At 41.1% G+C, this 21,272-nt stretch overlaps 1 protein-coding gene across 2 annotated transcripts; it reads left to right on the top strand.

Moving 5' to 3' along the window:
* Positions 1-1,285: 1,285 nt before the first annotated feature.
* Positions 1,286-19,285, top strand: vps54 (VPS54 subunit of GARP complex). 2 transcript variants are annotated; one of them, XM_085409094.1, is made up of 23 exons: positions 1,286-1,524; positions 5,853-6,027; positions 6,576-6,817; positions 8,595-8,679; positions 9,176-9,210; positions 9,476-9,607; positions 10,738-11,123; positions 11,242-11,368; positions 11,895-12,002; positions 12,114-12,169; positions 12,324-12,420; positions 12,599-12,951; positions 13,748-13,877; positions 13,969-14,150; positions 14,322-14,434; positions 15,192-15,255; positions 15,402-15,507; positions 15,717-15,804; positions 15,919-16,040; positions 16,191-16,271; positions 16,712-16,819; positions 16,905-16,999; positions 17,560-19,285. In XM_085409094.1, exons 2-23 carry the CDS (start codon positions 5,883-5,885, stop codon positions 17,663-17,665), a joined length of 2,961 nt encoding a protein of 986 aa, XP_085265220.1. In that variant the 5' UTR covers positions 1,286-1,524; positions 5,853-5,882; the 3' UTR covers positions 17,666-19,285. The 2 variants fall into 2 exon arrangements, with proteins under 2 accessions (XP_085265220.1, XP_085265219.1); XM_085409093.1 differs by lacking the exon at positions 1,286-1,524 and adding an exon at positions 1,882-2,035.
* Positions 19,286-21,272: the final 1,987 nt, after the last annotated feature.

Raw genomic sequence — 21,272 nt, 5'->3', positions numbered from 1 at the left:
GTTTTTAAAGTGTGTCTCCTTCTTGGTTATGCAGTCATGCTGTACACTTTTCTTTTCCTTTTTTTTTTCTTTTCTTTTTTTTGTACCGATAGCGAACAATAAAAACAAGGCTGAAATTTATGTGACTGTTTGTTTACTGTACATATACAACCAGAGTATTCATATAAGAGTAGTGGAAGTTAGATTTTAAATGAGTCTATCTATATATCAAGATATAGATGTGTATACACAAAAAATTGAGAACATTGAAAATGAATCAGGCTGAGTACTGTACTGATGTGGACTGGATAATGTGTTTGGAGCAAAAGGGACGTCATTTAGCCCAAACTGGAAAAGTACAGCTGATGGAAAGCCAGCTGGATCAAGATTGGTAAATGTGCATAAACTCATTTTCAAGTACAAGTCACATCTTTGGATTCATACTGAACATTTACACTTTGTATTTTGAATGTGATCTGACTCCAGTTCACTGGTCTTTACTGATTTAGTGAATTCAAGAAGATATAACCAGTTGTTCAATAAGCTATATGGCTCATTTCCAACCTCTACACACTATAAAGCTGCTATAAAAGGTAAAATTCATTCATCTAATCAGCATCAGTACCTTGAATTAATGTCCGCTACCCTTGTAACCTCGCATTGAGCATGATTATCACACCTTGTCCTGCACCAGTCCAGTGCATTACTGTGAACTTTACCACAGTTTAGCCTGCACTAAGGTGTACTGAAGTATCTAGTATTTTCATTCAACCTCTGAATAACATAAAATTATTATAATTACAGTTTTTTTCTAAAACATTTCACAATATGAAAAAATAAATTTAGCAACATATCTGGTCCTATTTCCCTCACGGCAGATGACCGCCCCTCCCTGAGCCTAGTTCTGTTGGAGGTTTCTTCTTGTTAAAAGGGAGTTTTTTCCTCCCCACTGCTGCCAAAGCTTTGTTCATATGGGGTCACATGATTGTGGGGTTTTCTCTGTTGTATTATTGTAAAGTATGCCTTACAATATAAAGCGCCTTGAGGCGACAGCTGTTGTGATTGGCGCTGTATAAATAAAATTGAATTGAATCTTGGGTAGATCCAGCATCCTAAAATGAATGAGGGCATTACCAGCGAGAAATAAATTAGTTAGCATTGTTGTATCACAGCAGGAAGGTTCTGGGTTCAATTCCACAATCATGCTATGCATGTTCCCCCCGTGTTTGCGTGGGTCCTGTCCGCGTACTCCGGCTTCCTCCCACAGTCCAAAGACATGCAGTTAATGGGGTTAGGCTAAATTGCCCATAGGTGACATTGTGAGGTTGTCTATCTCTCTTCGTTAACCCTGTTAGACTGGTGACCCTGTCTCTCGACAGCTGGGATAGGCACTGCCGTAACACCGTTTAATATATCGTGTTCAGTAAACCTATTTGAAATTATTTTAGCTTTGCGGCATGGCGAGTTATCCTGCTGGAAGTAGCCATCGAAAGACCGGGGACACAGTGGCCATAAGAAGACGGAAAGTTCAATAGCACTACTCTCGTAGGTTATTCCATTAAAATTATGCGGTTGTTACTGTAAGTATGCCCGGTCAGCGTTTTTCTGATCTTCTGTTGTGCAGTTAAGTTAAACCCTGCTTCACAATCACTTATCACCTTTCGTTGCCCGTTCTGATACTCAATTTGAACAGCAGTTCGTCAAAATGCTGAGTTGCTGCTATATTAGATATGCCATAAACTGTTTATATAACAGTTTAACAGCTGTATCTAGTGGCCGGTGAGTGCGCACTTTGTTGTCTACTGTATACGGACCAATGACATTGATATGGACCGATTCAGCTTTAGTTAGCAGGGGGCAGCAGCGAGCTTTGAAGACTGAAACTTGCAAACAGGCAAATAAAGAACCTGACGTTGATGTTCCTCTTTCCAGCAGTGCATGATGGTCCGTATACCGGTATTAACTGCTGTGAGTCCTGTTGTTTTCCCCTCGTTTCCTTTAGTGCTACTGTGATTATGAAGAAAAGACACACCGTCCGCTTTATTTTACATGACAGGTAGGTGTCCAAATGAAGCCTCTCGGTCCCCTGTCATTCCGGGCTTTCTTTGGTGTTTTTATGTTGCCTGTTGGGGTAGCTTATCCGGCTAACTTGCTACCATTGGCTAGTCTACGTGTAACTGCCGTTGACAACATTAGCTGTAGCGTTAGCTCTAGCATGTAGCTAATAAGGCCGCGAATATTCTGCAGCACATCAGCCCCTGACAACAAAACTGCAATTAGTTTTGTGTGTTTCATGTTGCTGTTAGGCATTGACTTCACTGTCAGCGTGAACGGTTGTAATGCAAACACCTGCCAGCAATGCGTGCACTGTAGCTAGGCTAAGGCTAGCTGCCTACATCTACTTGTCCCGATGGGAGGCACAGCAACGATGACAGCCGAAAGCATAAACATTTTAATATCAAAGATTAAATGACTACAAGGGACACCTGTTTTTTCTCCGCTCAGAAATAATCACGATGTTTTATTGGGCGAGGAAATTTATAGTATAATTTATTAACTGTGCTAATTACTAAAAAAAAAATGCCATTAAGGCCATGTTTATTTCTTGGCACAATTTCCGGAATATATTAGGGTTTCAGATTTACATTATAAGGAAACGTTTATGCCTGAAAATAATCAGTTCTCGCTGAGTAGATCATAATGTGATTGAAACAAGTAGAATCGAGTTCAATACAGCGGCTCCCCTTGGTATTGTGCTTTCACTTTTGTTGATACCGAGAAAAGGATTAAAAGCCTGATTAATTAATAAGATCCTAATATAGGATGGTGCACACTGTTTTTTTTTTTTTTTTTTTTTTTTTTAAACAAGTATTCTTTGTCCATACATGCCGTCCAAAACTATTCCTGAATAATTTGGATTTCTAAGAATCGGTAAATAATTTTTCTTTGGACTTTACATGTCAACATAAAAATATAACTGAGCTTTTATGATCTCAGCAAGAATATCTCTGTGCAGTTATGCTCTTGTTTTACTGTAATTTGCTGATGATTTATTGTTTTTGAGTATTTTACAACGGTTTTCTAAGGGCAGATGAAAATAAATGAGGAAGGTGTTATAAGCTGCTCCTGCTTGTTTTTTTTTCTTTTTCTTTTATGGATGGGATTCAGTGTTACTGCTTGACATATCTTATATGTCATATAGTGAAGAACTAGCCAGTTATATACCTGATGTACCTGCATAAATAAATTCAAATAATACTTATTTTAATCTTTGGCTATCACCATATTACTGCCATTCCTTCCTATTCCTTCAAAGCAGTCTGTCTTCAAAAAGATGAATCGGACAATCATTCCTATTTTTAGCTCCATGCAGTTGCAGTGGGTGGTAGAAAATTGACGGGCCAAGGATCCAAGATGGTTGTGAGTGCTTGAATCTGTGACAAGTCTGAAGTTTTATGTGTTAAGATGGTTCTTAATATTTTGACAGCATTTTTTTAAAATGTAAAAGCAATATGAAGGAGCTAAAAACGGTTCTGATAATAATGGGGAGCGCATAGATCTATAATCCTCTCATTTGTGTGATGGGATTAACAGCAGAGGGTCATACACCTCCACAGTTTGAGCAGTCAGATTACAACTGACTGTTAGCACAGCAACATATCATTGGTTTACAGCTGTCATTTAACCAGCAGTTTTCTTTCAGTTGTTAACCACCAGGGCTGTGAAATGGAGCCAATGTAAAACTCTAAAAAATGCAGTTCTTCCATGGCCAAGTCAGCTTTGGTCCAAATTTTACAGGGTGGTACACAAAACTGACCCTATAGGTAGTTTCTCCTTGTATAACAATTGTAAGACGGCCGAAAAGCAGCACAGGTCTGTTGACCCAGGCAGGTGGAGCTGGGTACCTTTTCCAGTTGAATCAGCAGAGCATCAAATATGAAACATGTGGTCAAAGTTTAGATGCATTTTGTGTTTGATCGGGTGTTGCCGCCTTGGTCAGCTTTTTGTCAGCTTGCATTTTTCGCTACAGATGCTGCAGAAAATGTCTGCATTAAGTTTTAAAGAATTTAAGCACATCTGAGAGCACTTTCACCACGTTGCAGATGTATGTAGGCTTACTGACTGGAGGTTGATAGGCCTTAAATTTGTCACTTAACCAAAGGACTTTTCTATATTTGTGTTGTTTGTGTATTTGGAGCATTTTTAATGAAATGATAAATGATACTGTTCGATATGTTATACAGTACATCAGAGAGCTACAAAAAGTCTTTTACTTTTTATTTAATAGCACGTATGTATGTGTGTGTTGTATCAGTCAGTTTTTGGATGTAGTTTGCCAACATTAGCTGATAACCTCGCTCTTCACCTACTCATCCAGTTATGGTATCTTATACTTCAGGGTTGTGTGTGTGTGTGTGTGTGTGTGGGGGGGGGGGGGGGGGCTGCAGTCTATCCCAGCTATCTTAGGGCATAAGCAAGGTACTCCCTGGACAGGTCACCAGCCTCATGCAAGTGTTAACTGAACCTTCAAATGTAGTTAACAAAATGAATGCATGTTATTATCTCAGTTGTTAGATTTAATGCAGCACTGTTGAAAGCTGTACCAGTCACCCCACCCCCCCATAAAACCACTGTGTACATTACCACACAGAAAGAGCTGGAGACTTGCTTGCACCAGTGGATGAACCAGGGCACGTTTCTGTGTCAGTTTGATGTAGAACTTGTATTGAAATTGAGGCCCTTCACAAATTTTGATGTAACTTTAGTCTGCCTTGTACATGGCAAGCTGAACACATAGTCGTTCTCTACTGCAGCTAACAAGTTACACTAAAAGCTACCTTTGATTTGTCTGTTATATACAAGGGTTCGCTATAGCAGGTAGCTCAACACATTTTATTGAATTTTTTTGTACTGGATGTTCTTTCTGATGCAACCATGAAGAGGTTTGTGTCTTGTCCCATGATCAAACTTTGGATCTTTTGCTGGTTAGATGAATGTGTAAGACTTTATGGCAAAACTAAAGGAACACCAACACATTACAAGTACAAGAGCTGCTCAGCCATTGAAACCCATGCTACAGCATTTACTGAGTCAGCAGAAGATTGGCAACTTTTACACATTATGCACTTCAACACTTAGCAATCACAGTATAACTTTGTACAGTCTGCCACTTTGAGGCTGAGTTGCTGCGATTCCTAAATGCTTTCACTTTGCAATAACATCCCCTACAGTACCCCCACAGTTGATCATATCTAGGAGGGAAGACTTGGACTAGGATGCCTTCTCTTGCAGTACCACACTCGAATTTTCTGAGCTTGTTAGAATGATTCATTCTTTCACAAAACTTTGTAAAGACAGACTGCATGGTCATGTGCTTGATTTCAGACTGTGGCAATGGGTCTAAAAACACTCAAATTTAAAGGTTAATTAGATTCAGCCACCAATCGTTTTTTTTAATATAGTGTTGCTATCCCTAATGGTGTACAACAGAAGGGGAAGACGTGATACTAAAAGCTGCCAATTTCAAGAAATCATCATTTTGAAACCACAAACCTGCAGAGATGTGGAATGAGACTTCAGAAAGTCCCCTAGTCATCCGCTACAAAAAATGGTTCCCAAAGACTCACTATTACTATTTATTTAAAAAAACAAAAAAACCCCAAAACAATGCCCAGTGACTTTATGAAATTATTGATGCTTTAACATCTTACAAGATCAATCTTCTGAAAACATCTGTGACTCTTTACAGATTGGGCAAAGTTTTAAGAGAGATGGACCACATAACTCGTTTGGAACTTTGCTGATTTGGAGTTGATAGTGCTGATTATGATTTCTCTATCTAATGCTAGCCCTGTTTTCATCTTTTTTTCCAGCTAGCCTGCTGGGAGGCACGTCCCAATGACATGGCCTCCAGTCACAGCTCCTCCCCAGTGCCTCGTCCCAGCAGCGGAGGCCGAGATGGGATCTATCACAAGGAGCGAGATCCTTCCCCACCTCGCTACCGGCATATCCGCTCTTTGCCTGACGTCTGCCCGAAGGAGCCGACTGGTAGGAAGAATGACTGACTTCAGTGCAATGGCATGCATAGGCATCATTTTTAGCAGTAGAACATAACCAGAAAGTATACATATTTTGCAGTTAGACAGTGAAAATAGTCTATAAAAGGTGGTGAAAATCTAGATGTTCATCTATACATCTGCGCTAAGGGTCATCAGTCATTTAAAGTTTACATAGAAACATAAACAGTGATGCTAATATTTTTTTAAGTATACATTTTTTTTTACATACTGGCTATCTAAAGCCCACTCTTTCTTTCACGTTGTCATATTGAACACAAATGAACTTTAAATAGACAAATTTGTGACACTGCAGGAAAACACAGCGTCTTGCAGTTTTTATCTGTATGTTGTGCATTGATTTACTGCTGTGCTTGTGATGTTGCTGTTTGTTGCATTCACCTGGGCCACAGCTGTGATTTAAGTTCAGGAACATGGAAACAAAACCAAGAAACCATGGCAGGCCAGATGCTTAAATTATGAGTTGTTGTTCTCCGCAGAAAATGAAAGCACTGACTTTATTTCTATGTGGTCCTCCAGGTGAGGGGCAGGGCCTGTGTAATGGCCCATCTGTGGTGGCAGAGCACGACCGATGGACAGTTTATAGCTCGAAGGTCAACCTCCCAGCTGCACTGAATGACCCTCGGCTCGCCAAAAGGGAATCTGACTTTTTCACTAAAACATGGGGGCTGGACTTCACCGAGACGGAGGTGATGCCCTCATTTTGCCTCCCCAACATCACCAAGGAGCACTTTGGGCCCTACCTGCAAGAGATGACTCAGGTAATACCTAGAGCGAATTATTAAGAGCATTTATGATTTGTTGACAAGTCAGTATCACTGCAGCTCAGATCTGTGTGGAGTCAATGTTAAAGATGCTATTAGGATATTTTTGTTCTTGAGAGAGTCTTGATTGGGGAAACCTGCAGTCGGCTGAGACTGAAGAAGTCACTTAGATGAGTGACGAAACGTTTCTCCCAGTGAAAACCCTACAATCAACCTTTTGGGGTTCCTGAGAAAGATTCTACGTTTCTCTTGTTTTGGGTTTGTCAAGAATCTGAGGCAGTTTCACTTTGTAGCCTTTTTTGCTCAGGACATGTAAAGTAGAAGTCTTGAAATGCATCTGTTAACTAAGAACTTTAGTTTAAGAAATCTTGTGCATGGATCTTGTGCAAACAATGCAACTGTCTCCCGCTGATGAGCAGCTGCTGTATTTTCCCACCATTTAGAACAAAGGTGGCATTATAGAAGAAGAAAAGATGAAAATGTCTGAATAAAGCTGGACCTTTTTTTAAATCTCAGGAATTCAAACAGCCTGAATACTGGAGGCATTTGCATTTCCTAGAGGAGTTTACTAAATAAAAAAGCAATAGAAGTACTGATGCCAAAGCTGTTGTGATGGAAAGATGTGTCTCAGTCTGTATGTTAAATATGTGATTTTCACTTTAACCAGTCAGGGTTTTCATGTTGATTTTTCTTTCTTTTTTTTTCTTGTACATGCACTCATTTGTTGACAGAGTTACTTATCACAATGGTTGTGTTACTCTGGCATTTGGCTGAGATTTGCTCTTCTTGTTTTGCCTCACAGTTAAGCTACATTAGTTCTAACTGATAGCTTCTACTGGAGGAAACATGACAACTGCAGTTATGTGTATAGATACGAACAGTAACATACATGGTTACTGATAGTAATTTATTGTTTAATAGTTAAAGTAGGGTTTGATTTACAGAAGTTAACTGGTAACCAAGCCAAAGCCAGAGCGCTGTGGGTAGGATGAGTAGCGTGCTTAAACGATTATGGAAGTGACGTGAGTAAAAATGGCGTTTTGAGATAGTCTTACGTTCATCATTAACCCAGCCCCAGTGAGGAATGTCTTTGTGTTTAAGAGACAGCAGCTGTACGTTTGTATTCAAGATTCAAAGTTTTAAAGGGAATCCAGTCTCGATACAGTACAAACACACCTTAATGTGTTGGATAAAACCTTCCTTTACTGGCTGTCATGTTTCAAGTAGAATAGATGTCTTGAAATGCAGCTGATGCTTTAATGTTGTCAACAAACATTCTACAAACAATTAAAATAATGAAAATAAAATACAAACAGGCTTTAAAGTTCTTATGTGTTTTTAAATTCTTAAATTGTCTTGGCCTGTGCTGCTTCATTTTTATAATGCCTCAAGTGGCAAAAATAGCTCTTACAGAAGGTTTCTGTTCCTCATTTAGTCTTTTATTACTTTTGTTACCAGCTGAGTGTGGTGAGATTGAGCTGTAACATCTCTTGCACTTCTGACAGTGCATTTCTGTTCTTGTAAGAGTCATCTAGTTTTTAGAAATGTTATTGTAGCTTTGTTTTCACTTCCTCCTACGGGTTTCATGCATCTGATTTCTTGTTCAGTGTGACCCACAGCTGTAACCTTTGTTAGTTTGTATCATCAAACTTGGCTTCTGTGATTCACTCAAGCCTTTTTTTCCTGGTGCGTAACGATCATGTTAGCTTTACAGAGAGCGGGCTGGGCCAAAAATCCTGAACTTCCTTTTTGGATTTCATGATTTCATTTTTAGAGGGAACGAATCCATGAACGTTGCAAGACGATCTGCCCCAACAAAGATGATGTCGACGCTGTCTCTAGTATCACCACCAACCAAGGTATGAATTATTAACCAGCTGCTGCAGGACTCTCTGACTGCCTAAGATTGGCAGCACGCAATGACTTCAGATGCAAATATGCAGGCTACAGTGTATACATATACACTGTCACATCTGACTGTACCACACATTAAGTGTATGTGAGCGTAGTTTGGTCCTGAACCTTGGCTCTTTAATAGATTTAAGGGTTTTTACAGTTTAACACACGGGTTTTGTTATCTTTCTTTTGATTTGCTTCCAAAACAATATTTTATGCCTTTAATGCACATTTCAGAATTTGATCTGATAAACACATTTCTCTGCTTGCTGCACTTTTCACAAGTTTCCTGTCTTTTTTATTTTTATTGTTTAGTTTGTACAGAGCACACTCTAGTGTCAGTCTTAGAAACTAAACTTTGTCAAACTTTGTTAGCTGAGCAACACAAAAGGATATTCTGACTCTTAAACATAACTACTGTAACCGATAGTGATTTAGAGCTTTTGTTGCTTATTCCAGACAAATCCAGAACTGAGCTGGAGCAAGTCCCGAAGGTAATTATGCAAACATGCATAATATTCTGTCTGATTCTCTTTGGATTTCTCTTTCCCTTTAACTTTGACAGTGTGGCCAATGCTCTAATGCAGTTCCGTTGTATCATTTTAGCTGTGGACTCAAACACATTGTGACTCTTTTGACACTTGCAACTAAGCATGTCTCATTTATTAGCTTAGACATGATAGTGACACTATTGTGACAACAGGCTGTCTCCAGAGTGACCTTGCTGCTTCACTGTCTCACTGTGCTTTATATTGTCAGATTTTCATGAAGCCCGACTTTGCTCTTGAGGACCCGGCTACCTTCAACATGGTCCTTCCCTGGTCACACTTTAACAATGCTGGGGGGAAGAGCAGCAGAGACGTGGCTTCTTCCAAACTGCTCCAGGAAAAGGTGAATTCTCATCAACACATACAGATCACCCAGGGAGGGCGATCTGTAGATCGAGAGTAAACCTGCACTGATGTGTTTTCAAAGTGTTCCTTTCAAACCATCTTGGTAACACTCCAAGGCAGTTATATAGTGTTCCTTTGAAAACGCATCAGATCACAATGGAGAAAAGCATCATGCTGAGTATCTGTACTGATATGGACTGTGAAATGTAAGGAATAAAGGATGCGATTGTTTAATGGGAATGAAAATGATCAACCTGCAGAGGGCTGAATTCAGGGTGCTCCTGCCCCCCCCTGCTGTTTGTGTTGAATTTTACACATCCACAAACAGTGGTTTTGGCTCTGACACCGGCATGTTTATCTGTCTAAACAGCTAATCACAACCTAAACAAGAAGCAACCACTGACCAGTAAGAGGTAGTTTGGTGTTGGGGCCTTGTAGCATAACAAAAGAACAAAAGGAACTTAAAAATAATAATACTAATAAGTTTTAGTAGCAATTTTGTTAAATACTTGTTTAAATCCCTTTAGCTTCTACATCTGTGAGTATTTTCTGCTTTTCTCAGTTTTACAAGAAAGACACGTGGCACTCCAGGAAATTTTGTAATATATCGTTCAATCTTTATTTTAGGGAAAGCTAGCAGGAGTTGTAGACTCACCGGTCCAGTCACTTTTGATGAGGAGTGAAATTAAAGTTCCTGTAGATACATTCTATAAGTTAATTACCTTGAGGTGTTACCAAGATGATTTCTAAAAGGACACTGGTTGGTGTTGACTGGAGAGGTTAAGAAAAATGATGGATAATTGTAATTTATTTATAATTGTATTTGATGGACTTGATCTAAACACAGAAATTAGACGTCTGTTGTTATATATTTAAGGATGAAATGCATATTGTTATTGTTCAGTTAATTTACCTGAAGATATTTAAAACTTATGACAAGTAGAATATAACCGCAGTGGAGGTTTAGTATCGGTCATGTGTCATGTGATTAACTGCTTACAGTTAACAGGATCCTAATCAAACAGGATAGTTGTTGATTTGCACTTTTGTGCTCATCAGTCATTAGATCAGTTAAACCAGCGACCTTCATATGTAGAAGTTAATCAAATGATGTTCTTTTTCCTCCAGCTCAGCCACTACCTAGATGTGGTGGAGGTGAGCATTGCTCGACAGATCTCGCTGCGTTCCGAAGCGTTTTTCCATGCTATGTCGTCGCAGCACGAGCTGCAGGACCAGCTGCAGGAGACGCAGCATGCCGTGGCCGTCCTTCGGGGCCGTACAGCTGCCATGGACCAGGTCATGTGCCAAGGACCTCTCCAGGCACTCTGCACCGCCCTGACTCGCAACAACTGCGTGAAGCTGCACAACAAGCTGAAGCTGATGGCCGCAGTGCATCAGACACAGCCCACTGTACAGCTGCTGCTCTCCACCTCTGAGTTTGTTGGAGCACTGGAACTTATTGCCACCACTAAGGAGGTGCTCCAGCAAGAGCTGCAGGGCATCCACAGCTTCAGGTGAGAGTGTGTTTACTGGATCAGTTTTACTAGGATAGTTTTTGTTGTGATGTCTGAAATTGATGTTCTACAAGCAGCCAACAGAGCAGCTGTACAATGCTGTGTTTGCATCTCTCAGACATCTGGGCTCCCAGCTGTGCGAGCTAGAGAAGCTGATTGATAAGATGATGGTGGAGGACTTCAGTATGTACGCTCACAGTGACCTGAACCGCAGCCTGAGAGATGAGCCACAGGTTCTGGAGAAGGTCTGAACAATCACCTTCAACACAAAGGGTCTAATAGATTTCAGGATGGTCATGTTTAGAAGATGACTGACAACAACAACTGTTGGGGAATGTGCGGTTGCCATTTACATTTGCATGCATCTCTGTATACATGATAAATATAAGTATTCCTGCTACATCTACACACACAAAACATCAACGTTTCTGTTCCTGTCATCAGTGTGATGCTTAATATCGAAAGACTAAATTATATTTCTTTGTCATTTCGAATGTGCTTCTGCTTTTAGTTTCAGTTACATCAAACAAAATGTAGAATCTGATTCTGGCAGCAAGTCATTATTATAGTCTGACAGAAACAATTATATACAGCTGTGCAGCTCTGCTCATGCTGAGTATCAGTATTCGTTTTTAGTCTTTGAATGTGATTACGTAATTGAATTCTTCGGTCTCATATTAAATTCATCTCAGCTTTCTGAAACCCTGCTGCCCGGTCATGTCAGTGTTTTAGGACCCTGTATTTTCTGGTGCGTTTGTCTGTGGATTTTAGGAGCGTCTGGAGTCGCTGGTGTTCGGCCTGCTGCGGCAGCGGAAGCTGGATTTTCTGGATATTTACAGTGATGAGATGATCGTAGCGGCCAAGGCAATCGTCTCTCAGGTGTGACTCCTCCTGACACAGTCCAGTCTTTATCTGTTTCTAAGCGCTGCATTAAATAACAGCGATCCAGCTGCGATTTATCATGTAATAGAAACCTTTTTGTGTTTGCAGTGTGTGGCAGATAGTGTTGTGCAGATAGAAGAAATTGATGCTGAAGTCGTTGTTAAGTAAGTTGGAACAATGTGATTAATACCACTGGTTGTATTAAAGCATTTTATGCAATGTTTAATGAGCACATTGACTTTGTAAACAAAGAAAATACCAGTCCAAGTTGAACCTCATGGAGACTCGCTGTACATGTGTGCATTTGTGTTTCTCAAGGCTTGCTGACCAAATGCGTCTGATGACATTCCCTCAGTGGTTTGACCTGCTGAAAAATGTCTTTGAGAGCTTCCTTTTCTTCCTGCAGAGGATCAAGGTTAGTCAAAACAGCTCCTGGTACAGAGCTCCTATTTTTAGTCTGCTAGACTTCAGAAGATGGTTCACACATCACAAACATTATCCAACATTTGATGCAGGTAAAAATATTCTTTCTGTGTGAATTCAACAAACTGAATCTAATTGTGCACCTTATTACCCAACTGCCTGTTTGCTAGGCCACTATGAATGTGATCAGGAATGTGGTTCTAGAGGTTCTGGACTCAAACCAGAAAACCCGTCTCCTGGAGGACTCCTGTTCAGAACCATCCGGCCAAGAGGCTTCTCAGGTCCCGTCACTCCTGCAGGGAGAGGCTGAGCTGGCCTACCTCACCCATGAAGGCCTGTTCATCAGTGATGCTTTGAATGATGCCCAGCAGAAACAGCAGGAGCAGAAACAACAGCGAGTAGTGCCGGCAGCCCAGGATCAGAGCTCTGCAGCAGGATTCAGGAGCCAGCAGGGCCGGGTGGAGACTGCCAGTAGTGACTCTGGGGCCACAGAAATGTCTGCCAGCAGAGAGCAGAGCTTCATGTATGTCACTCTTAAGTTTTTCTTCTTCTTCTTTTTTTCTTTTTCTGTTTGAACAAAAACAAAAATATCATGGTAATTGCAGTCCCGTTGCACCATAGCCTCTAACTGACATCTGGTTAAAAGGCTGTTGCATTTTCCTTTTTTTGCAATTCAGGTCTTCTTATTTACTGAAAACAGCATCAAACCGTAAAGTGACAGTTTTGTTCAAAAGTCTTGAGCCTTCCAACAAGACAGATTTTCTTGTAATTAAAGTTGTCTTGAGCAGCAGTTCTCCAGGCTTTCTGAAGGAGCTTTTCTTTAGACATTGGGTGCTTTTTCTCTCTTTTTCAGTTCGGCTCCTGTATCAGAGCACTTTGTGAAAAACACTTTTTGTTTGTGATGCTACTTAACATTGACCCGTGAATTATTCAAGCATAAAAAAAGGGATGAACCAGTGTTATGACTGCATTTTAGATACTTTGTTACTGGTCGCCTATCACAAAAACACAGGATGCTCTTATTTCTTTAGTTGATTCTACGAAAATGGCAAACACGCATAACTTACACGAGAACTGGACTTGAAAACCAGTGGCAGCAGATCTTACAGAGTGGTGTGGACTGTAGTGGCTTATAATCTCCTGTAGTTCCCTATTAAATGTAGAGACTGGCTCTCTTAAAACAAAAATGGAAGTGTTGTTGCCCAAGATAAAGTACAAAAATGATTTAACCAAAAGTGAAAATGACTGAGAGGGATTAAAGCTGTGAAACCTTTGACTCGGTTCTTCAGCCTGTTAACAGTGAGTGTGTTTGTGTTCAGGCCTGGTGAGAACATGATGCCCACCGACTTTGAGCTGAACCTTGTGATAAACAACCTCCAGGAGCTCATGTACACTGCTTCCGACATCAGCCATGACCGCTGCGTCAAAGTGCTCACAGCCCGAGCCAAGGTATGGTGTACATGTGTCTGTATTTGAGGTTTTCTATGGAAAAGGATAAACCTGAAAATGTAATTGAAGTGTTTGTGTTTACGTTTAACAGGATGGATCTCTGGAGCGTCTGACCTCAGCGGAGTTCGTTTGTCTTTCACAGGCAGTGGAGGGATTTGTCAGGGACACAGAGGAGCTCTGTGGCAGGCGAAGCGTTTCCCTGAGGGGCGCGTTGCAGAGCCAGGCCAACCGCTTCGTCCACCGCTTCCACGAAGAACGCAAGACCAAACTCAGGTAACCTGCAGTACCATTGTTTTCAGGATGTGAAGGTTTGCTTTTAAATATGATAACTGTTTGTGTGAGTGAGTGAAGGTTTAGTTTCATGGTTGAATTTGAGTGTGTATCTGGTCTTACTCCTGTAATGTAGCAGTGTAGGTGCTGAAGTTTGCTTTTGTGCCCCTGCAGCCTGCTGCTGGATAATGAGCGCTGGAAGCAGGCTGAGGTTCCTGCTGAGTTTCAGGATCTGGTGAACTCCATTGCTAATGGTAGAATATCACTACCAGAGCGCAAAATCCCAGGTATCAGACTCCACTGTCCGAAAATCCTCATTAACCTGATTTTATTTGTAATTTCTGTAGTTTTAGTTCTACAGTTCTGAAATGTTTTGACTACTTACAGAGTAACCTACGCACACATTGCATATATATGCTGACTTTGATGTAAAATAAGAAAATGGATAAAGAAGTAAAGATTCACAGTTCAGTCCAGTCAAGGAGTTTATAAGACCCCCAAACCTTAGAGAGAAAATCCCAACAATTGGACAGTCCCCTATAAGCAGCACTTGGCAACAGTGGGGACAAAAGAACTCCCTGAGAGGCAGTTATCTATGAGACCTGTTGGGTGAAGGTTGGGCAGTTAATTTCCCTAACGGACCACATGAAGCAGAATTTATGTTAAAGTGCAGTCGTGTGTCTGCTTGGTGCTGCTTGTGCTGTTCTTGGTCTGTCAGCAGGCGCAGAGAAGAGCGGACTTGTAACATACAAAGAGTTGTAGTGAAACAGAGTGTTAAAAACAGTGAAACCTGTTCACTGCAGCAGCAGTCTCCCCCTCCTCCAGTTTGGACAGAAACATGCATGCAGACAGACTTAAATTACACTTAAGAAGCTGGGAGTAGAGCAGAACTGCTCTGTGTTGTTGTCAGAGGCTCCAGGTGCTTGGAGGTTTCTAGTGATGCACTGAGGCTTGGTTCCACAGCTTGCATACAGAGCAACAGAGAAACATCACAGCACAAGAAGAACAGCTTTATTATTTGTAACATTCGTTTTCCCATTCCAGGTCCCAATGACAGGAAACCCACAGAGTTTCTGCTTGTCAACGGGCAGAAATATGCAGTTGTTGGGTAGGTGAAATCACATATTTCATGATTTTAAATATTATTCTGTCCTCACACTGTCATTAAAGTTGGAAGTTAGACAGCGCAAATGCTTTTTAAATGTGAACATTTAGTTTTAAAAGATTTTCTGAGTAGCCTTTGTGTTCCTTCAGGACGGTTCTGCTGCTGATCCGGATCTTTTTAGAATACTGCCAGTGTGTCAATGACATCCCATCCATCTCTACAGACATGCTGACGCGTCTGGCAGACCTCCTCAAGGTCAGAAACTCAGCAGCACACAAATCACACGATCCTACGTTAGTTCAGCCTCTTGTAGTTAGTAAACAGGAAAAGACTTTGTTTCCTAGAGACAATTTGATCACAACACTGAAGTGTTTACATTTGACACAGCCGTGACATGCTGGTATGCTAGCCTTAGGTTTAGAGTGGTGGTGTTTACTGAATTTTCTTGGATTGTCTTTCTGCAGCACTTCAACTCTCGGAGCTGCCAGCTGGTTCTGGGAGCCGGAGCTTTGCAGATCGTCGGCCTCAAGACCATCACCACCAAAAACCTTGGTATATAACACCTGCTACACACACTGCTTACAAGTAGACCTGTTTTTTCAGTATGTGAAGCAACTTTTAATGGTTGAGAATGCTGATTTTTACTGTTAACTGTGTGTGTTGTAGCATTAGCTTCCCGCTGTCTGCAGCTGGTGGTTCACTACATTCCCATCATCAGAGCTCATTTTGAGACCAAACTGCAGCCCAAACAATTCAGTGTTCTCAGACACTTTGATCACATCACCAAGGTAACACTCAGCATGACCACTTTAAGTGTGGCCTCATCCTGGCTAAATAAAAGTTTGAGAGAAGAGTTAAAAATAAAATGTCATGACAAAATCTCCAAAGATTTCAGCTCGATGTGAGTCGTGTTGCTGAGGCTGTTTGTTGTGTTGCAGGACTACAACGATCACATAGCAGAGATCTCTGCTAAGCTGGTGGCCATCATGGACAGTCTGTTTGAGAAGGTTCTATCAAAGGTTAGATGAGGGCAGGGAACACGAGAACACTTTATGAATGGTTTTAAATTTTATGCAAGCATAAAAATAATTCTATTTACAGAGGACTTTCAGTTGTAATGAGATTCAGGCAGTGTGTGTAGGCCTAATATTTCCACAGTTAGTTGTGTTAATCCTTTTTTTTTTACTTTAATAATAGTATTGAATTAATGTAGACTTAATAGAATCATTGCTATTAGATAATAGAACAAACAAATAACCAATAATCGAGCCTACTAAATTATACTTGCACTGTATACCTGATGGTCAGGTATCCATTTCTGTCCTTTATTAGTACAGAATTTATGACTTTTTGACATGTGTAATGCACTTTCTCAGAATCTTTCTGTGTATTTTAAATTGTTGTATTCCAAATGCGCACAGAATCACATGACCTCAGGCGTATCCTTTTATGTCCTCAGTATGAAGTGAAGGCTCCGATGCCCTCAGCCTGCTTCAGAAACATCTGTAAGCAGATGGCAAAGATGCACGAAGCCATTTATGAACTTTTACCTGAAGAACAGACACAGGTGAGATCTTTTTGTTTTCTCTACTCTTTTTGTGTCTGTGACAGCTTGTTGATCAGAGACTTGAGAGTTGTGTATCCATATACAGATGCTGTTTCTGAGGATCAATGCCAGTTTCAAAATGCATCTGAAGAGGCAGCTGGCTCGGCTTGGAGTTATTAATGATGGAGGACCGCAGCATGGGTAAGTGCCCTGAAAACCAGCTAATGATTGGAGTATGTTGATATGACAGAGCAGCACTTCCTGCTTCGCTCTGAAGAGAAGTAGCACCTCTTTTCCTGTTGGTGTTCCCCGTTGTTTCACATTTTATTGAAAGAGAATTTTGAACATTACATGAATACTTGACATGTCTTTATATCTGCTATATTAAAGTGCTAGAATTGTACTTAACAAACCTGACACAAATTTAGAGTTCCACTTCTGTGAGTTAGTTTTGGAATTAACGTAGGTGATAGGTGTGTGTCAGTGACAGCTGCCACGGTGCCAGAATCATTGCTGCCAATTTTGAAAGAATATCCTCATATGTGGCTCTCATTTTTCTTAAAAACAAAAATAAGGTAAAAAAAAATCTGGTAATTCTTTGTTTTTACGTTCATCGGGCCCCAATGTGACCAAATATCAAAGAGAAATTAAAAATGCTGCTGTGGAAGAGTTCAGGTCTTAGGAGGTTATAAACTGCTTCTTGTCAGAGCATAGCTCTTCCCCATCTTTCATGTCTTTGACACTTTGACTCGTGTTTGCAGGCTGGTGGTGGTAGACGTGGCGTTCTACACCGAGAACATCCAGGGGCTGAAGAGCCTCGAGAGGCTCGACCTGAACATGGTTGAGGTCTGGGAGCAGAAGAGGTGATGGAGGATGGAATCTGCATCTCCAGAACTGACCTTACCTCAGCAGTTATGGGAGCCTGACCCCCGGGGGCTGGCTGAGGCTGGAAGAGGCCCAAAGGGACCAAAAATGCGAGTATGGGAGAAGAGCAGCAGCATACCGGTGCTTCAGAGACTGTTCAGAAACGCACAGCGCCTGGTGAAAAACTGTTGCCACCTCATCGCAGTGTGTGCAATTCAATAGAAAATGAAAAAATAAATTATTACTGTTTTAGTGGGAGGGCAGGATGTGGATTATTCTTATGAAATTTGGGGGTAATTTATTTTTCTTTCTCCGGAAACATTCTATACTGTGTTAGGCTTTTTCCTCCAGCAGTCTGCAATGCTGGAGCTGACAGGATTTTTATCAACACCGCATGCTCGGCAGGTTACCCTTTTGCATACTCGGAGAGCTTGGGAGGGGTCATTCTTATTGCTTAAAAAAATCAACAGGGTTCCTGTTCCATGTTAACACTATTCCAATCCTCTCTGATCAGCTGCTTTTGGGTTTATTTGCTTACTTTTTTGTACTCCAAAATAATAATAACAGTAGCTGAGAGAAAGGTTTAATTTCAGTATGTGGGCATAGTGACAAGATTCACTTCAAAAGGTTTAACTTCCACCTTAAAACAGTTTGGTCATGCAGTTGCTTCAGCCCAGTCAGATCCTGGTCGTTGTGATGATTGACAGTGGCGCAGAACTCGCTAAACTGATGCAGAAAGTTTGCAGGATGTGAAGCATGAATATCAGCTGTTAACTTTTGCACCTTCCAGTCTGTGTGAGCTGTTAGTTTTCTGCGAAGATGGAAGAGAAAATCTGATTAAACCTATCATCCAGAATACCTTCTTCTGATGCTGCAATATTGTGTCACAACTCCCCACAGGGGTAAAAGTAACAAGTGCTTACAGCTCTCCCTCCTCCTGCTAGCAGAGTTTTCTTCATGACATCAGATTTGATCAGATTTTCTCTTCCTGACTGTTCAGCTACCGAGAGCTCCCGTCACACGAAGCAAACGACCTGTCCAGATGCAGTCACAGATCAGTCTCTGCAGCAGTAAGAACACTACAGGCTGACAGGCTGCTGTTTGGAACCATTCGACTCCCAAATGCAAATATTCATCTACTCTCCTAGTCTATGTGTTGGCTTTTGTAAGCAGCTTGTTTCCAAGATAAATCTCCTGGTATGAAACTAATGAGCTGGCATTGCAATAATTTGCCCTTCTGAAATGATTGATTAATCTAACATGTGCAGCCATAGTCATTCTTAACTCCCACACTAATCAGAAGGCATAAATGGTGTACATATGGTGACAAGCACAGTTGGATTAATGTGATGTGACTGCAGCGGTCAGCGTCAGGCGCGCCAGAGAACAGAAGCATTAACGATCATCACTGTCTGCTTCAGAAGTGCCTACTTTGAATCGACTATCAGAGACGACACATCTGAGCTCTCCACTACAGTGTGCCTACCATACCACTGTGTGTGTGTGTGAGTGTGTGAGAGACTTTTTGGGGTTTTGATAAGCATGTGTGTATGAGTCCAAATGAATCTGTTTCCTTCAAACCTGCTGTGAATAAAACAGGATGATGGAGCGACCTATTGTCAGTCTGTTCATCTGTTGCACATTGTCATCTTCAGAGCTAGCATACTTCCTGTCTGAGCCTCACAAAACATGTTAAGGCAAATGTAAGAGTGTTATTATTTCCAGTTAGCCAATGTTACTACATCGGTCTATTCTGCACAGTTCTAGCTGTATTCATTTTCTTAAAACTCACATCAAACACTTCCTGTAAGATCTTTGGCTTGAAACCACTTAAGTTTTTTAAAAATTTGATTTTCGACCCTTTCTATCACTTTCCAAATTGATATGAAAGATTTTACATGAAGTATTTGATTCAAGCGGAGTTACTGAAGTAAGGATAGAGAACACTTAAAAGAGATCGTTTGACATTGCTGGATGTACTAGATCTTTCTCACATCGGCTTTTTGGATCATGTATCGCTTACTTTCACTGAAGTAAGCTTTAAGTTACTCTAGACAGTGAGAATGACGATGGCTAAAAATATGAAAGGTTTGTCATATCTATGGTTGATGGAACAGCCAAAAACTTTACAAGGTTTACTTGAAATATTACTATTACTTGATAACTAAAAAAAAAAAAAAACCGCATCAAGAACTCCTACCAATGAGCTAGAACAGGCCAGCCTAAACAACAGTACAAAACTCTAGTCCTGGCAGCACAAAGACCAGAGGCAACAAGACTGAGACTCTCCAACTGTGACTTGTACACTGAAAGGCACAATCAAGTGACTAAGATGATGTACAGGAGCATCTATGGACTGGAAGGCCCAAGCCCTGATGGGAGACGACACCAAAGGTGCTTGAGAACAGCAGGGTTATGGTCCTGTGACAATTTGAGTTCCAAGCAGCTTTTCGCCAGCCAACTAGAGATGGTGGTGGCTGACAGGGAGGAGAAGATTGCTGAGATTGCCACATGTATCACAAATGCAGACAGTAACATCAGGAAGAAAGAAAATGGAAAAAAGATGAGTGCCAGGAGCTGAAGAGGCAGCTGGAGCAGATGAAGTGATCCCAGTGGGTAGGAAACTGGAGGAGCAGCTCAAGCAGATTCCAGCAAGGGGGACTGGTGTATATTTATTTATTAGAACAAATGGTAAAATGGGCTGTATTTGTATAGTGCTTTACACGTCCAGTCACCCACACATTCACACACTGGTGATGGCAGCTACATTGTAGCCACAGCCACCCTGGGGCGCACTGACAGAGGCGAGGCTGCCGGACACTGGCGCCACCGGGCCCTCTGACCACCACCAGTAGGCAACGGGTGAAGTGTCTTGCCCAAGGACACAACGACCGAGGCTGTCCAAGCCGGGGCTCGAACCGGCAACCTTCCAATTACAAGGCGAACAGAACACAGCTGCCCCAAATTAACAGTATAAATAATGACCAAAATCAGTAGTTATGTGCAAGCTCTGAATGACAAAATGTAAACCAAAAAAAGCACTTTATTATTTATTCTAGTTACTTTTTGATTTGGGTACAAAAACATGAATTCTAGTATATACGAATCTGTCTTCTGACCATTTAACACTGTGTGCTCTGTGATGAAATGATCATTTGTGAGTTTTGTGAGGAGGATCATCAGTAGTGATCCAATCTGAGTCTGCAACTAAGATCAAACGGGTTTTAAGTCTGTTTGATCTTAAGTTAAGGCCGAGTGTCAGGTGACGAGCAAGACCAGGAGCATAATTATTCACTGATCTTTTATCGTTGGCTGCAATAAGGAATTGACAGGTTTAATCACTTTATATGCTAATGGGGTCACAGCTCTTAATGCTCCTGTCTACCTATAAGATCCAAATGACTTTGTATGTTTTTGAGCAAACCCAACACATTGATGCAGGAGTAAAGGGATGCAGCAGTGATTAGAAGTAGCAGCAACTCTGAGAATAGCACAGAGGCGCTGTGAGATCAGCCATCATTTTCATTTTTCTGGGCCTGTTCACAGAACTTTCTGATCTCACCTTGTACACAAAAAAACATAAAACAAATAAAGAATGAGTCCGACGTTT

This window comes from Rhamphochromis longiceps, linkage group LG6, assembly GCF_057381845.1.
Source record: "Rhamphochromis longiceps isolate RC_006_pf linkage group LG6, R_longiceps_female_GT1.1, whole genome shotgun sequence".
NCBI lineage: Eukaryota > Metazoa > Chordata > Actinopteri > Cichliformes > Cichlidae > Rhamphochromis > Rhamphochromis longiceps.
Note: the sequence above shows the minus strand (reverse complement) of the source record. Positions and strands in the feature narration are given on the sequence as shown.

Coding starts and splice junctions, on each gene's coding strand:
- vps54 (XM_085409094.1), top strand. CDS start 5,883: ATGGCCTCCAGTCACAGCTCCTCCCCAGTGCCTCGTCCCAGCAGCGGA. Junction 8,680..9,175: donor TAGTATCACCACCAACCAAG/GTATGAATTATT, acceptor TGCTTATTCCAG/ACAAATCCAGAACTGAGCTG. Junction 16,820..16,904: donor TACCTGAAGAACAGACACAG/GTGAGATCTTTT, acceptor ATCCATATACAG/ATGCTGTTTCTGAGGATCAA.